The sequence below is a fragment of the Pygoscelis adeliae genome, unplaced genomic scaffold (genome assembly GCF_000699105.1).
Source record: "Pygoscelis adeliae isolate BGI_AS28 unplaced genomic scaffold, ASM69910v1 Scaffold27, whole genome shotgun sequence".
Lineage (NCBI taxonomy): Eukaryota > Metazoa > Chordata > Aves > Sphenisciformes > Spheniscidae > Pygoscelis > Pygoscelis adeliae.
Genome location: NW_008825410.1, coordinates 6,130,271 through 6,148,648, shown reverse-complemented (window position 1 = coordinate 6,148,648; position 18,378 = coordinate 6,130,271). Strand labels below are relative to the sequence as shown.

The window sequence follows — 18,378 nt, the reverse complement described above, 5'->3', positions numbered from 1 at the left end:
CATTCGAAGAGATGTACTAAAGTGAAAGAGAAAAATCAGGAGCAGGTAGACAGCCATGGCCAAATGTTTCACTCCCTTCTCCCTTTCACCTCAAATTGATGCTGAAGACCAAATCTGTGCCTTGCAAGAAAACCCTTCTGCACTGAACCGGATTAACAAATCCTTTTCGGTTTTTAAGACCCAACAGATACAGGGAAGTTCTGAGCTGCAAATAAGGAACTGTATCATGTCACATGAGTAATTTTGAAATAATACATTAATGAATAAACTTTGCTTTCTAAGCTAGTTTCTCTACTGTATAAAAGCTTTCCCTTCCATGGAAATATGAGATCTATGAGGTAACATTTTAGTGAGGATTTTTGAAGAAGTACCTTACGATTCAGGATCATTTTTATGAAGAAAATGACACAAATGTCTCTTTACCGGAAATAAAGGAAAAAGGTGAAAAAGAAGAGGAAGATTTGTCTGTATCAATAAATGATGAAAAACACCAGAGTGCAATGCAGTACTGTGAAAAATGGACTGGGACACCAGGCAAATCAAGTAACTATGACCGTGGAATAAGAGAGAACTAGAATTTCCCTATGTCTGCAGTTCCACAGAAAAGAGAAAAGCTGTAGAAAATGAGATCTGTGTTCTCCAGGAGGCACCTGTCCCTTCTTTTGCTCCATTCCTGACTATATGGAGGAGCAACGTACCCAAACTGACAGCAACAACTGAAGAAATTCTGAAAAGAAACCACACAATTCTAGGAAGAAGATAACCTGTAACTGGAAAATGGTGGACTTTCAGTTATTGCTAGAGATGAAAACTAAACTGATAAGGAATACTGCCACATTTTTCATCCCACTAGCCTGTGAAAGTTTGCACCCCCTAAAGTGCACACCCCTCAGGCATTCTAATAAAATTCTGATTTTCCCTTTGAAAAACCTCTCCTCTTTATGATAGGTAAAAGAATTAGAAACACGTAGAGGGTAGGAAAAACACACTCTCAGGGAAGGTTTACATTGCTTTTTGCATATGGCCTTTGAAAAATCCCAGTTTCCGTATCTTCAGGAGAGGCTGGTTTGGGTAACTTCCCCAGTATTGTATTTGCAGCAAGTCTTTCCCTGAAAATTGCTGCTGTTGTAGGCAATGAAAGCCCTAGACACCTAGATGAAGATGTGGGATCCTGCTTCTCTTGTTCTGACTCGGATGCAGATGGATGATTCACTGCGTCTAAAAAGGTACACAAGGAATTAGGGCAGAAAAAGAATTACAACAGTGAGAGAAAATAGTGGGACCTAAAGGCCGGTAGGTATAGCTAAACCAAAAACATGGAAAGAATGGGAGCCTGAGAAGGACAGTGAGACCTGAGGGAAGTGGGGGAAAAGAGAGGGTTGCCTCAACAAAGCAGCAGATGGTCAGTTACTCAGTGAATTATGATGCATATGCAAAGATGGCTGCACTGAGTCTGGAGTAAAGCATCCTGGTACTCCCCAACACGGGAATGCCCGACTCTGCAACCTCAACTTTACAACTTTCTTTGCTTCCTTGTTCAGGAGCTCCAGATGTGCAGATGGAAAAAATATTCTTATTCATTATTTAGGCAGGAGAAATGTAATGCCTTGTGGTTCTGCTGTATACAACATCTCAGCACCTCCAAAGCTACTGGGAGGCAACAAGTACAATTACAACAGGGAAAAAGAAACTAGCTGTGTTCTGAAGAAAGGCTGGTGTTTGATGAAGGACTGTTATCGATGATCTGCGGACAGAGGCTGAAAAAGAGTAAAGCATAGTAAAGTCAGCTTCACCTCAGTGTTTGTGTTTGTCTGAGCAGACCCCACCACAGCTCACAAAGTGGGAAAGAAAATCAGAGGATTGCAAAGATGCACTGCAGCATCTTCCACTTGGCAAGGCACAGCGTGAAATTTTAGAAGTGGCGAGGAAGAAAGGCTGCTGGGTTTTGTGTTGAGTCAGCATTGTTCCTTCGGCAATCTCTGCTCCCAGGCAGGAAGTTACACGCACAGCGTGCAGATGCACCACCTTTTCTCTGAAGTCTGAACTCTTCAGGAGAAAAGGGGAAATGAAAATTAAGCACAAGGGTATCAAGAAACGTAGCAATGTGCAAAGAGACAAACCTTTACATGCTATCGAATGTTGCCGTCAAGTCATTTCTCAGCCGCCCACAGAAATGCATGGGTGAGCCCATCCAGGTTCAGCCAGATGCTTCCCTACAGAAGTTAAATAATTTATTTTCAAAAAACATTGGTATTAAAATCTGAAAGGAATTTTGTGATCATTTAGCCTGCTATAACTTGATATAAGATTTCAACCCACAATCCCCACATATAGCACAACTGCAGTTTCCAACTGAAAACTTTTTTTTTTTTAAAAAGACATGTTCTAAACCTCGGTAGAAACTTTCTAGCCTGAAAAAACCCCAGAGAGCGAACAACCTTTCCATTTCTCTAGACAGGCTCAAAACATACTGAAAGAGAAGCATAGGCACTTTCACGCTATATTTTCATGCTACATGAAACTTTTTTTCCTATCATTTCTCTAAACTGCCAAGATCAAACATAAGAAATCTTGGCAGAATCAGAGGATTATGGATATGAATTATTAGTGAACAGTTAAAAATTTCCTTTGCTTTTCTACCCATCACTTATGTTTCATCTTGTTTATCGAGAAATTATTTTCCCTGTTTTTACAGTAAGAATATTGCAGAAAAGCAAGATCCCAATTCCTCCATGAATGTATATTTATGCAACATGCAGCCTGAACCTCCCCTAAGTAGTAGCATCTACTCAGGAGGCAAAACAAGAGATCACAAGAGCAACGGGGCAGTTCTAAGACAACTGACCGATCCCAACAGGACTAGCAGCTGGTACTAGAGAACGGCTGAGAGAATTGGTGATGGATCAGAATACATTAAGTAACAAATTATATTGCGTCCATATGATTATGAAACGTTTCCAAGAAGACTGTGTTTTTTTCAGTCAAATAGAGCAACATGGATAATTTCCCCAGCCCAATCTTTGAAACAATTTTCATGTAGTCAGTCGCTCCTCAGGAACACTGCAGCTTAGCAGCAGGAAAAGAGGACATAATGCCAGATCACCAAATGATGTTTGGTAAAACCATTACACAGCAACTCAGTCCAGGGAAGATGGAAACAACATGAGGGTGTGGAAAGAGAACACCTGTTTGGAAACTACTCTCTCAATTCTTCTTGAAATTGTATGATCAGTTTTATCACAAGTATGACCAAAGGAATGATGATGTTAAAAACCTGGGACTGGATTCTGTATTTAGACAGTCTAATAAATGAGTTGCCATCACTGAAAGGTACTAGCTGGGGAAAAAAAAGAAGAAACACCAACCTCCTCCCCCAAAAAAAAAACCCAAACAACCAAACCCAAACAAACAAAAAACCCCCACCAAAACAAAAACCCAAGAAATCCTGGGTTTTATAATTACAAGTCCCTAGGTAAAAGCCTTCCATTTAATCTTGTATTAATTAGATATTGTTTAAAGCGTTCAAGGTTGTTCATTTCTCTACATTCCATTCAAAAATTCCTATTAGAGTTTGTCTATAAAGTATCAGTGCTCATCTTCAGCTTACTGCATGGAACTGTAATGATTTCCTGTGCTATAAATGCCACTCCTTCCAAGTTTGCTCTTTTTAATGGGAAACTCGCTTCAATCCCATTGTATTGCAGTAGGAGGGACAGCAAACCATGCAGCTTAAATTTCCTCCGCTTCTGAAAATCTTTCAAGTCTTTTTGACTCACGCTCTTTCTAAAATGAGCAGGCCAAGTAGATCCATCTTCAGAGTAGAGCTTCTGAATTGGAACCTCCTCTATTTCTTCTGTACCCATTTGGACAGGAAAGCGGAACAGAGACAGCATTTCACAGAAGCAGCTAAAAATGCCAGCTATTAACTAGCATGGCATTTTTAATTCTCTTCAACTCGGAGATGCTGCTGGATTTCAGGCAGTATAAATGGGTAAATGAGTTCAGGACTATCCAGGCTCCGGTAGCTGGGTTCTCTCCCTGACACTCTTTGGCTGTAGAGATGTACCCGGTAAGTATGGCAAAGCACCAGAAATGAGACATCCCCTTGATCTTTATTTTCTTTCCAGTCATACATCTGCATATCTACATGTGATGAAATGTTATCTGGAAGAATCACTCAGCGTGCAGATACTGCCTTAAGATTGTGCAGGGCCCCAGAACAGGGCTGAACTACAGTTGGGTAGAGACTGCCCTTACTTGTTGTTTGCACAACAGCCGGTGCAGCGAGGCTGCGATTCCAATCAGGGTCTCCTGACCTTTCACTGTCCCTTTCACATACCTTTCTAGCTGGCACCACTTCTCCATATAATTGAAAGAGCATCATTCTTAACATCATAAGTCAGTCAGTCAGGAGGTTTCTGGTAGGTAAGCCACATCGGATGGCATGAAGAACCATTAGAAGTACTACTCCTTGAAAAGCCATGCTCAAAACAACTGTGCATTAAAAATGGAAACAGCAGTAAGCCAGAGGAGAAAAGGCGTTCCAGGACAAATTTCTCCATCTTAGCTACACACGTATGTAATTCAAGATTTTTACTAAATCACTCAGCTGACATTTTTGTCTTGGTTTTAAGCAGATAATCCCTGGACATATTCAGGAAAATACGGTCAATATATTACTTGATCACAACTTTGGATGGAATGTCTCCACGGTTGTATCATCATCTCCTTTTTAACTTTACCCTGTTACAGAGTCTTATATGGACAAGACTATAAAATGAAAAACTATTTAAAAAAATCAAAGCTAGTTACTGTTTATTTCACAGAATAAAATCTGAAACCACAAAACCAAACCTTGCAAACCTTTGTATGCAAGTGAGGAATCATGCATGATTTACATTTTACAAGATTTACAAAAATTAGGAATATAAACTCCACATTGGGGAATCTAAGATTTCCATAAGTGGTAACTGATTTAGCCATTTTAGAAAGGAAATAAAATCAGTAGTAACTAATACATTGGTAAAGCTAAATTGTTCTTGACTTCCAGCAGACACCCCACAAACCTATCCTACCTATTGAGAGGCTGTAGGAGAGCAGTACCAACACGTGATCACCACAACAGCTATCCAGTGCTCCTATGAACCTTCAGAACACGTATAGGTATTGTTCCTCCTTCCCCTCAGTAATTGTTGTCCTGGTAAGGAGGAAGTTTTGCCATGACCTTCATCACCTCTCCCAGACAAACCCACTTGTGGCCAGCCAGAACGCTGGCAGTTAATGCCAACCACACTTTTCCATTCCAGAGGCCTGCCCCCAGATTTTACCTGATTAAATCCTAGAGTACATAAACTGCAAGAACTACATTCTTGGTTCTCTGTGTTGTGTGAAATTGTGGGAACTAAAATTATATCATAAAAGGATTTTTTCCCCACGTGCTTCAGAGGATATGCCTAAATACAAAATTATCATCTAGCAACTACCCCTGTAGCTAAGTCCCTAGGAATACTTGAAAGCCGGTAGAATTAGAGAGATGTTTGCTGAATAGCTTGGAGAATCTGTGCATTAGCATGGCTTGAAATAAATCTGGTGCAGAAACTTCAAATCTTGGGAGCCCTCTCAAGTGGATCTATCTACATTTTACTTCCTTTATTGCATCCATTTCTAGTGTTCCATTTAATAATTAGTCAGTATTATCTCTTTTCTTAAGACCCACGCTCACCATTGTGGGTCATCAAATTGTGAGACCTGAAATCTCTCACACATGATACAATGGTTACAAAATAAAGTAAATGCTGTATATAACATTATGCACACACTGAAACTGGCTACTACAGTATTTGCACATGAGAAAGTAGCTTTGGCTTAATTCTAATTGCATAATTTTATTAAAACAAGGCACATTTTATTTTATTACATTACATTTTACATTACATATTACATTACATTTCATTTTATTACATTACAGTGTCGCATGTTCATTCCGCTCTATGTTGGTCACGAGATCCTTTGTGTCACTAGTTCCAGGAACTGCATCACTATTAAAATACAAATTGTTCTCAAAGCTGTCATTTGTTGACAAGCGATTCTTTCTTCTTTTGTAGAAGAGGTAGCCTGCAAGGCCACTTCCAACCAGGATGAGGATGACAACAATAACTACAACTCCTGTTTTACCATGGTCCAGAGTAGGAGCCTTCTCGTCCTTTGTCATTGCTGAAAACAAGTACAAAGAAATCAAGAGGATGCTACATACTCTTTAGCTGATTACTGGAAACAATTTATGAAGCGTGATGTTTTAAGTAAAAGTGTTCCATTTGTTTCAAAATAATGAGAGACAAAAGTAGCAACATAAAATTAATTTATTTTAAAATGCTAACATTGCATGCTATATCACAAATTATTTTTTTTCTAAATCTGCATTTGGACACTGAACGGAGTATATTGTGTTCTACTAGGAAATAATATGCTCCTAGGAAACAGATACGGTACTCAGGTAGATCAGAAAATGTAAGAGACATAATACAGAATATGATTTGTTCTGTTTATGATCTTATATGGGACTAGTTTTTGTCTACTTGAAAGACAATATTCTTACCCTTTGTAGGCATTTCAGCTGGTGGCATTTCAGCTGTCGGTGGCATTTCAGTTGCTGGCATTTCAAAACATTGAAAAAAAATTAGGTTATTATAGTATTCTGTTATTTATTTCTATACTATTTATTATTTATTTGTGTATTTGGAACATACTGAAAATCATATTCAGAGAAATATATGGTAATACATACCACTAAATACTGAAAACACTTGGGTTTAGTCCACACAAAGCTATATACACCTACCAAAAGGCATAGCACAATGATCAATCGTATTCTGGTCTCACATGTAGGTATTTACATAAACTAGCAGAAGAGAAGAAACATCAAAGAGCTCCACGGAGACAGATCCTGACATCAGGGTAAAACCACAAGAAAATCTACACAGCATCTTCAGGACAGAGATGATCAAACATAATCCTCAATATAATTACAAATTCTTGCAGTATTTATCTTGTATGAACATAGCAAGTGTAATAAATTTGGTTTGCTGAAAGACTTTAATGGCCTACCTACACAAACAATTGAAATCGCTCATGAACTCCAAAGTGTCTTAGCACATACCACATCCAAACTAAAATGTTTGTAGCTCATTCAAAATTTAGTATCTGGTCCACGAAATCTGGCTTGCTGGGAAAACTGGGCCATCATTTAACATGAAGATCCATATTTTGCCATGTGGACATAAAATCAGTCTGTAACTAAATCTTGAATCAATGTTCATCATGCATCATGTTTCATTCTGAAAAAGGTGAGCCCAGGAAGTTAAATTGTTTTACCAATCTCCCCACTAACATTGCCTGATTTCATTAATAATCCAACAATCCTGACTTCTAAAGAGTTTCCAGAACTCTGCTGGATTGTCTGTTAGCCCAGCTAGTTTTACATCTAGAGACAAATATTACTCTATATCTAGCTCTTCAGAGTAAAACCAGACATGATTTTTTGGATATTTCCAAGAGTTTCTACATGTCATGTCCAGTTCTGGGCTCCCCAGTACAAAAGAGAGAGAGAGCTACTGGAGGAAGTCCAGTGAGGAGCCACTAAGACGATGAAGGGACTGGAACATCTCTTACATGATGAAAAGCTGAGAGAGCTGGAACCATTTAGCCTAGAAGAGAAGGTTCAGGGGGGACTTATCAAAGTATACAAATATCTGAAAGGAGGGTATAAAGACGATGGAGCCAGGCCCTTCTCAGTGGTGCCCAGGACCAGAGGCAATGGGCACCAACTGAAACACAGGAGGTTCCCTCTGAACATCAGGAAACACTTTCTAACTGTGAGAGTGACTGAGCACTGGCACAGGTTGCCCAGGGAGGTTGTGGAGTCTCCACCCTTGGAGATACTCAAAAGCCATCTGGACATAGTCCTGGGCAACTGGCTCTAGGTGGCCCTGCTTGAGCAGGGGGTTGGACCAGATGATCCCCAGAGGTCACTTCCAACCTCAATCATTCTGTGATTCTGTGAAGATAATGCTACCTTATGTCCAAAAGCACAGTGTAAAAAACAGTCTCAGAAATGTAACAAGGAATAGGAGGAAATAATTTACATTATGCAAATTTGGAAAATAGTCTTTTGGCTGCATTGCTTCATTTGACTGGAAAATTTTTGGAATATAATAACCTAGACACTTTTTCCTTGTTCCTCACCGAAACATGTTGACCGACCAAGTTCAGTATAGCACTGATCGTGCATATTATGCACGTCACTGTTGGTTTTTGGTATGAGATAACTGCATGCTAAACCTTCCTACAAGCAGTTAAACAAGCAGTATATTTAATGATACGAATCTGCTATTCCTGAAAAGTGAGAGTGAGATGCCATGAACATAATATTTGCAGTCACTATTTGCAGCACAATCAACTAGCACCTGTTGAACTGCTGAACAGCTCTTCAGAGTACCCCCTTACGTAAGAAATAAATTATTTATGGAATAGACCCACTACAGAATTTCAAATTACTAAGGTAAAAATTGCCTAAAAAAATGGAACAGAAAATAGCATCTATTCTACGGGAAGACTTCAGTCACAGGTTTGTGTTTGCAGCCTCTTCAGAAAACAGCAAACATAACAAGCCATAGCAAGTGCAACTAAGTAAAATCATGCTTCTAACACCCCATTTATTAGCCTATAGCTATTTAATACATTTTTTCAATTCTGCAAAATGGAGCATTATCACAGCTCTGCAAAATTGTGCCGAGCCAAGCTGCATTTCTGCAACAGTGTAGGATTCAATTGTGTCCTGTTCCTAAGTGAGCAACTATATTGTCCTTGCATTGGCACTGGCATTTGGCTGACTCCACGGCATTCCAGCTCAGGAGGCTAGACTGGCTGAAGCTAATCCTAAAAAAAAAACAACTAGCTTTCATCTGCTTCAGCTCCTTGAAATGTCTCAGTATCAAAACAGTACCATGCCAGTACCAGCACAAACAGATGAGTTGAATGGTCAAAAAGGAAGGGTGGCCACTGATTTTAACACTTGTTATGGACATCTATGACTATTCTGGATAGAGAATGAGAATAAAGTGCCTTTTTGTTTGTCAATCACAATGTAAAAAGACAGGTAAGTAGGCTCTGAATGGATGGTTGTATCTGACAGTTCTGCAGTATTTCCTGGAGAAGATAGAGTCATCATTACAAGCATCTGAGTAAGTAAGAATAATTTTCCATGAGAGCAAATTCATAGAAAGGATAGCAGAATTTCTCTCATTTCCAGTCTTGTAGAGGAAGTGGGCATATTTCAGCTGCTACGTGAATTTCACTCTCCTCAGTAAACATTAGTAAAAGATTTTGATATTGCAATACATGCTGGAAGATTGCAATATGTGCTGGAAGAAATGATTGGGATGACTTTCAGGAACACATATGCACTAGATGTCCTTACTGTCAAATTTGCACATTCAATTATTTCAGGACACTTCCAGTTTAGCACATTCAGACTATGCTATTTGCTTTGCTTTTCATTCATTCATCTTCTCAAAACAGGAGAACACAGAGACAAAAGGTCCAAAACTGTTCATTAATTCACAATTCATAAATACTCAATTCACAGAAACACTACTTCATACTCAGAAAATGCATGCACATGCGACTTCCAGAGGGAAATAAGCAAAGGGTATTCCTCAGGCTGAGCAGAGGGGATACCCTAAGGTATGTATTTTCAAATAGATGAGACAAATTTGTGTGTGCAAATCACAGTACTAACTTCGTGATTACTCAACAATTATCGATACAGAAGAGGCAAACTTGTTAAGTGTATACACTAGGTAGAGTTAAGATAGGAACACAATCTTTTCAAAACAATTCAGAAGGGACTTGAGCATGGTCAGCACTTCTACTTTCTGACAAGAGTTATTCTTTCTTTTTGTTGGCATGCAAATGTGCATCCCTTGGCATCTATAAAACCTCAAAACACCCAGCTAAAATGCACTCTGTGTAACGGCCATCTACTAATACTAGCACACAAGAAGCATACTCCATACATAAAACAAATTCATAAATGTAGCACTTACTTTTTGGCTTTTTACAAACATAGCCTTTGTAGGAAGAGCAATAGATATTATTCCAGTGCCCAGAGTTTGCGTACATTTCAACGCAGTGCTCATTTTGTTGAGGGGAAGGTTCTCCTACATTCCAGTTAACAAAATTCACTGCAGTGTTGTCTAGCCACAGCCATTCTCCTAATTGGAAAAACATTGAATATGGAAAAACAAAACAGTATTCATTTCCATCTTGACACCTGCTCCACATTTATTGCCTTCCTGAGAAATCTACTTGTGGCCACTCTTGGAGACAGGCCACTAGACTATTTAGATTGTTGGCCTGACACGTCATGTTGCCCTTAAGTTCTTATGCAAACGATAGAACATCGATTTTTGGAAAATGGCAGGCCAATCTGGCTTATGATGTCACAAAGGCAAGAAAGTTTAAAGAAGTATCTCCCACAATTTATTGCAATGGTGCAGTGTCAATTTTTTATTCAGTTTATAGACATTACTGATGTCAAAAGATAATTTATCTTCAACTGAATGCCCTTTATTTCAGTAATATATGGGGAGGTTTTGTATTACTCTTTTCAAAGCTCCCACTGAAGTCTTTCTAAGTCCAATTTTCTTTCGTTTCTTTTTCAGTTTCTGCTCCTTCCCACTGGCTTTACACACACGATTTTCCTTTTTAAAGATCTGCTTCAAAAATCTTGTGATCACTGTTGTTCAACTATGCTGGGACTTTCTGTCTCTTCCTTCCTGTTCTTTTTTTTCTTTCTTTCTTTTAATAGTGTTATTTATTTAGAATAAATGTGCCCCTTGTGACTCTTAAGTTGACTCAAACAAGCAAATTCTTAGACTCAGCATGAAAGCTATGTTTTGTTTTCTTGTAAGATTCTTCATATTTTGCTTTTTTTTTTTTCTTTTTTTAAATACCTGCCACCCTTTGTGTCAGGGCATGGCATCTGGATACAATCGCTTTTTCCAAAGATATGAAATTTAGTTATGCAGTTATGCTGAAATCACTGTACTTGCTATCTGGTAATACAATGACATGTACTTGCTGAAGCAGCTCTTGTGCTTATGATCACTGTAAGAACTGTATTGTTCTGCACCTGCTCTAGAACCACTTTAAAAAACATTTCATGTGTCAATTAACCACATGAGTAAACCTCAGCTTTTCTTTATGTGTTATGCTTATAAATCATTACTCTCTTAAAATTCTTTCCTCCTCTAGTGAAAACTTTCCCTTTTCCTGGTTAAGATTCAAGTAATGTAATGGAGTACTTGTCTTCTCCCCAACTGGTTTGTCATTGAAGTGTTTGAGCAAGCAGTCATAAAAAACCCCTCCAAAACTCAAGAAAACCCCACCCCAAGTCACCTGAACCATTCTGCAGTCCTGCCTCTGACATTGTTACACTGGAACTTTTCATCTGAACAGCACAAGACTGAAGTAACTTTTAGGTCTATCATAAAGACAGAAATATCTATTTAATTGAACACTAACTGTATTAATGAAAAAGCAATGATGATCAGCAAATTTAAGATTTAATTAAAGCAGTCTGTTGCCTGTTGTCTTTTAGCTTACCTCCCTTACAGTGAGGCAGAAAATAGAAAAAGTTGTGATACACAATTCCAAAGACACAAACAATTCCAGCTTCAAAGTGAAGCTGTTCTGAGGGCCAGCTGTAACTAAAGATGGGTGACAGGTCATTCCAGGATTGTGATTCCAAAGACTAGAGGTGATGTTAGCCACATTTTTCTCTAGCTCAAAAATTGGAGTATCTCAATGACGAGCATATCAACGCAGGGCCTCTCCACATTTGAGAAGACCAATTTGACTTTGGCTCAGCTCCCAGCACAGTCCTGTCTGTACTCTGCTATAGGCACCTTTGTGCCTTACTTTGTTGTGAATTACTTTTCTTGCTTTAAGATGAGCTTTCTGTGCCTACTCTTTCTGTTATATATTACCGGTTATTGCTTGATTACAACTGACCAGCTTCCCCTGTGATGGTAATATATTACCTTTTCTAATTTCACTTTTTATGTATTACAGAAGTATAATGTGAAATTTTCAACACCCATTTCAAACAGCTTGTGACAGTTATTCACCAAACAAAAAGACATCAAAAGTAAAGAAATTACCATCCACATTTCTGTACATTCCTGTCCAAAAAGTTGATGTTTTCCCTTCAAGTGGTTCAATGGTATATGCCAGAAAGTTGGCTTCAGCTGAGTCTTCAACCGATACCAAAGAGGCACCTGGAAGACACAGAGAAAAAAAAAATCTCTTAGAGACGTAAGTTTCACAGTGGAAAGCATTCTCATTGTCCTGTCAAATGCCAGTCTTATTTTTGCCACTGATTATCTGTGCCGAATTCCAAACAGAGTTTAAAGTTCAAAACAGAAACTAACTTTGGATAATATCTTACGAAGGACTCTGGCATTGTTGCTGATGTATTTCTTATCGTTTCCATGACATTGCACTAGCATTTTGTTTGTTTCCTCATCTGCTGGGAAATAGCAACGTAACTGAATAACAACTCTAGGCAAAATACAACAGGCCAATATGGTATCGAGCATAAATTTCTATTGATGTATTACTATTTAAAAAAAAACAACAACACTCTAAACAAAATTAAAAGTTTTTAGTAAAAAGTATGTATAACTTCAATCTGTACACCATATAACTTTGCATATTAAAGATTAAATGTTTTCTGAGCCTTTGTATAGCTCATGTACAGCACAGGCTTTGCTGACTTTCTGAAGCACAGTCCTTAGTGTAACTCTTTAACCAGGTCTTGTTTATTTTCCTACATTCTCCTTGTAGCCTTCAGAGAAAGAAAGATCATCTTGGTCATCTGTTGCCCAGTTAGTGTAGTACCCTGTCAGTCATCCTCATACAACGCTAGGCATTCTGCCATAACGATTCATTCTGCCATAATGATTCAGTCTGCATGATGCCCTAGCAAAGTCAAGAAGTCAGAGCATGGAGCCAGCAGACAGAATGAGCTACACAACTTTGTATGGAGTGGCATTAAACACTGGAGAAAGTGCATCTTCAGTTCTCTTTAGTGTGGGGCTGGAATCCCATCAATAGGTATGGAGCAACAGCTGTGTTTGGCACTTGATTGTTTTGATTTGGCTGTTGAATTTTTTAAGGTATTTTTTTCTCAGGTAAGGAAGGCATAGTTACAGAGAACGAAAATGTGTCATTTGAATCACTGCTGAGCTACTGATAAATTCTGCTATGGTTCAGAATTCTACTATGAGTAAGATATAATTGGGAAATGTCCAATTGCAAACAAAACGCAGAGTGCAAGCAGGGACAGCAGAATATAAGAGAACATGGAACGTTCCTCTTTTTTCACTGTAGTCTTTATGTTTTTCTAATTGTTCCTCTTTTGCTGAATGGTATCAAATCTTTGGTTACTGTTAGGTTGTATGATAAAAAGCTTCACTGCACATCCACAAGGGAGCACAGAGAGACAATGGCATATGGGGGACCCCTTCCCTGGCTACTCCCAGGCCCATCACAGGAGCCATCAACCCATCAAAAGCCAATCTCCACAAGCCCAGAGGAGAAAAGAGGCACAATGGCAGGGGAAGAACCCAAATTACAGACTCAGGATGGGACATCCTGCTCAGGCCCCTCCTAGGGCTGTCGCAGGACAGCCTCAGCGCTAGTGTCCAGTTGTTAAACCCATCAAGACAATGACAGAGTACCTTTCAGACTGAGGGGAGTTACCTAGGTGTATGAGAGACATGATGGGATCCAGAAGAGCATTTCAGGATTGCATAAGACTTATTATGAGATGTTCAGGGGAGGAACCAAAGGCAGGGAAAGGGATGGACCTAGATGCTTTGGGAGGAACAAGCATGGGAAAATAGAGGGATAAGGGGATAAAAAGACTGGTTATGTGTAAACAGTTTGCTGGTCAGTATGGTTGTCTGGCCATGCCTTGTGCCTGATCTGGGCAGACTGTCCTGTCTTCTTATTACTCTATTTCTAACTAGTTTCATGGGTGAAAGATTCTTCACTCTACGCATGTGTGTGCATGGGGGTCTAAGTACCAGCAACTGTAGTGGGACCATGAGTCAGAGACCCTTGTGTCTGTGGTGCCAGCAACTGGAGCAAGTGCAGGTACACAAGTGAGTGTGTGATCACTAGGGAATATCAAGTCAGCCTAGCCAGCAAGTAGGTGAGCCAGATGTGCGTGTGCATCACCAAGGGTGAGACCACAAGCTGAGCTGGCTATCAGAGGGAGCAGGGGAGTCCCAGACAGCTGCTGGAGGGACCATAAGGGATCGTGCGCGCATCTCTAAGGATGAGATCAAGGAGGGAATGGCTACTGGGGGACCAGGGGAGTTCCAGCTAGCTCTGTATGTGTGTGTGCGCCCCTGTGTGTCTCTACAGGCGAGACCATGGGGGATTGACTACTAGAGGGACCGGTGTGTGTGTGTGGCGGGGACAGGGTCTGTATCAGCAACAGGAACCAGGCTGGTGGCTGTGGGGGCTCATATTTCCAGGTCCCAGCAACTGAGGACACTGAGATCCATGGGCCAGCTACTGGGCAACCTGAGTGTCTGAGCCCAGCTGCTGAAAGGATCCACGTTGTATTTCTGTATATATTCCTACTAACAGACCTTCATCCTGATCAACTGGAGAGGGGAATACAATAAGGGTGTTGGTGCAGGTTATGTTCATGTGAGTGCTCTGTGTGTCTGTCTGTGCTGATCTGTGTGGCCAGCCATGAATATATGTATAGATGTGTTGTATATGTGTGTGTGCGCCTACACAGAACACATTCTCAGCCTTGTCACTGGTTGGACTTGGGAGCATAGAGCCATTGCCTCTGCTGGGCTGCTGGATTCAGCCTGCACTAACAATTACCATGAAAGATTAAGGGTAGCGTTGAAGGGAAGGGGATGTCAGTGATGTGGAGTCTTAAGTATAAGGCTTAAGTATACTAGCATTCAAATTTTAAATTCCACATAATTCCAGTCTTTTGGAAGACTGAAAATTCACACGCTGAAACAAATGGTCAGTGCCTTTTTCTAAGGAATCTTAGTTCAACAGAAAAAGGCAATTCTGATGTAACTGCAGATTCCAACAACAAAGATGTGGGACAGCTGTGGACAACCTGAGTCAGTGAGCAGAGGCACCTGCTATCACATGCAATATCATCATTCAATTCCTCTGAAACTTCACCTTAAAACTCTTTCATTTATTTGCCCTACTCTTCTTACTGGAAGTCTGTTTCAGAAACTCAGTCCTCCAAAGAAAAGAAATATTATTTAATTTCTCACACAAGCTTATTCAAAATTATAATCATTCCACTTAAAGCAGAGAACTGCAGATAACAGATAACAGCTGTTATGTGAACAGCTGTCAAGGTCCTTTTGACTATGCATAACTAAGAACATACATTGCAGCTTTCAAAGACTGAGCATCTGTCATGTCAACAAAAGAACTCAGAAGACTATGGAAATGGGTCACACTGTAACAATTGTCATAGTCTTAAAGACTGAGCTATAGCAAGAGTGTTGGATTATGGAGACTTTTCTACATTTAAAAGTATATTATCAAGTATCTTAACCCAAATGTTATGCAAATGTTGATGTGGAGAATATAGTAAGATTTTAAAAACATACACCAAAATTTGAATCTTCCCTCAAAAATACTAGTTTCTCAAACTAGAGCTGGCAAGATAGTAGTTCATGAGAGCCCAAAAATGAACGTGAGTACCAGCAGAAAGAGTGAGATTCTTCTTACCCAGCTCTAGGTGTCTATATTTGACATGGGTTTCACTGGTAGGTTTATTATCAGTGGAGACCTAATCAACCCAGTCAGTGGAGTTTAGGGTGCAATTCACTTGACCAAATGTCAATATATACTTCCAGTCAAGGTAAATCTATATTCAGTTCCACTGACAGCAGGAACAAGATCTTTGCATACTCTAATGGGAGGTTAGACACCTGAGCCGCATTGCCACCAATGCTATACACACCAATGCTACAGACATATGAAGGCTGGCATAATGAATCTTACATCACTTTCCCAGAGAAGGAAGTTGTAAGAATGAAACAACACAGCAACCCTTGTTTATTAATATATTATCCAGCCTGGAGAACTGTAACTTTCATTCCAGTGGCATAAAACTGCAATAATCAAGGGGCAAATTAGATCACGAATACAAAAGATATAAAATGCCATTAAAATAAGATTTAGTGACTGCTGTGGATGAGGCTGACTACCTCCTAGCAGGGTCAAAGGACAAAGTTTTATGATCTCCACTCCAGGCCACATAGCTCCTCTAAGGCCTGGTCCCACACACATGAAAAACAGTGTGTGCCACTGGTAGACAGCTATTTTCTACCTCCTTCCAAATTAAGGCAATAATTGGATACAACTGTCTTGTCCAACACTTGGACAATTCTTGAAATCACAAAAATGCATAGCACATGTTCAGCTTTCCACAGAGAGGAAAAACAAGTCAGAAAGATGTGCCTTTTGATTAAGGAAGATACTTACCTAGTCGAAGACATTCTAAAGATGCCTGGGCCCAGTTTCTTGTAGATGAAGATTCAATGTAGTAGCAATGACCTCGGAAAGGGATCCAAGACTTGTGTCCTTCTGATTCAGGGCACTTTCCTGGAAGCTGAGGGGGCTCAGTGGGAGCTTGAACTATTTAAAAAAAAATTTAAAAAAAGAAAGCACAAAATTTAAAGAAACAGCTTCTTATACATTCTTTTATCATGAATAGATTATTCTAACTGAATGTTAGAAAACTCACATCTTTAAAAAAACGTGATCTTGGTAGCCTATACTGCTTACTACAACACAATAATGGGAAAAAGTCCTAAATCCATGAACAAAAAGTACTGCAACTGTAGTCTCAAGAGATCTAATTTAGCAAAGAATCCAAGCATACTTTTATCTTTTAACACATTCTTAAGTTCAGCTAACTCTTTACTCACAAATGTATTTTCACACCTGACTGCTTTGCTGAATTAGGGCCCATATGAACTTGGTCATACGGGTTGTGACCTAATACCATGGAATGCAGAATGCATTATCAGATGATAGTAACAAGAGTTTCAGGACAAAAACATAGGAGAAGGCAGCCTGAAGAAGTATCCTTAAACATTTCTATACCACCTGTAGTTTGTTATTCAGTTATAAAAGGAAAACCTGCAAAGCTGTTATAAGTAAACATTCCTTGTGACACCTTACGGCTTGGTCATTCAGCTCTTTCCCCTTCAACACTGTACCCATGTGACTACTACCTAATATTACCTTTCGATTTTTGAGGTTTTTGGTCTTGCATGCTTACTCAGTATCAGAATAAATAGCAGAGTAACGTGAGTCTCAGCTTTGCAAAATATATCTAACATTATTAATGTAAAGTGATGGCTATTCACAGTCACACTAGCTCTTTTTTAATATGCGTTGGCCCTCATTTTAAAGCAGCCCCATTCAACCCAAGTAAATCTTAATTATTTCATCTATTCAGCTCTTGAAATTAAAAAAAGCATCTAAGTATATATATATACTGCTGATATATATGTCATATATATATATAAGATATATATATCAGCAGACCACCCAGCACAATGAACTCTAAAGAGATAATCATTGTAATTACAATGGTTAGATTCAAGTTCTTACCATCAGTTTTTTTGCAAACAGAGAAGTAACTTTCATTGCAGGATCCTGTCTTCCAGGCTCCAGCAATGTCTAGATAGACACAGCCTATTTTCTGCTTTGGCTCCCCTTCAGCCCATTTAGTATACTTCATTCTCCAGTTATCAATCCATTCATAACGCCCATTGGTCTAAGAACAAAGCAAATCAACAGGAATGATTAAATTCTAAGCATTAACCATTCCTTCGTCAGTCAAATGTCTGTCTAAGCAGCACCTCATGCTAAAAGTTTTTTTTTAGAAGTCAGTAACAAATACAAAGGGCTCAAACTTTTAAATTTATGTTGTGACAAGCAGCTATTCATTGAGAAATACAGCAGTGCAACAAATGCTTTTCAGCAAAAGGAAAAAGTGAGTAAGTGACGTTGAATTAATTTTGAATTTAAGAAAACTGTTAATTTGGGACTAATAATTTCATTTAAAATAATTTGTAGGAGTGAAAGTCTGATGATTAATTTTTGCACTATCTGTTTCCCCCCAAATTTCAAGAAATGTAGATTATTTTAACCTAAAATATATTTTAAAACGCAATCATTTCCCTCCAAAGGAGGTGAACTCAGTGAATCATCCTGTTGATTAGGTTAGGGGAATCTTTT

The 18,378-nt window shown here is 39.1% G+C and overlaps 2 protein-coding genes across 2 annotated transcripts in view; both read right to left on the bottom strand.

Annotated features, from left to right (window-relative positions):
• Window positions 1–57, bottom strand: part of LOC103922413 (macrophage mannose receptor 1-like) — a 32,626-nt gene extending 32,569 nt beyond the window's left edge. The window contains exon 1 of the mRNA XM_009330551.1: window positions 14–57. Coding sequence (XP_009328826.1) covers window positions 14–57 — 44 coding nt within the window. The remainder of the gene's footprint in view (window positions 1–13) is intronic.
• Window positions 58–5,671: 5,614 nt separating this feature from the next.
• Window positions 5,672–18,378, bottom strand: part of LOC103922411 (macrophage mannose receptor 1-like) — a 66,002-nt gene continuing 53,295 nt past the window's right edge. Inside the window, exons 25-30 of the mRNA XM_009330550.1 lie at window positions 17,749–17,914; window positions 16,612–16,764; window positions 12,222–12,338; window positions 10,104–10,271; window positions 6,596–6,649; window positions 5,672–6,213 (exon numbers count right to left, since the gene is read on the bottom strand). Of these exons, the coding sequence (XP_009328825.1) occupies window positions 5,963–6,213; window positions 6,596–6,649; window positions 10,104–10,271; window positions 12,222–12,338; window positions 16,612–16,764; window positions 17,749–17,914 (909 nt within the window). The 3' untranslated portion in view covers window positions 5,672–5,962. The remainder of the gene's footprint in view (window positions 6,214–6,595; window positions 6,650–10,103; window positions 10,272–12,221; window positions 12,339–16,611; window positions 16,765–17,748; window positions 17,915–18,378) is intronic.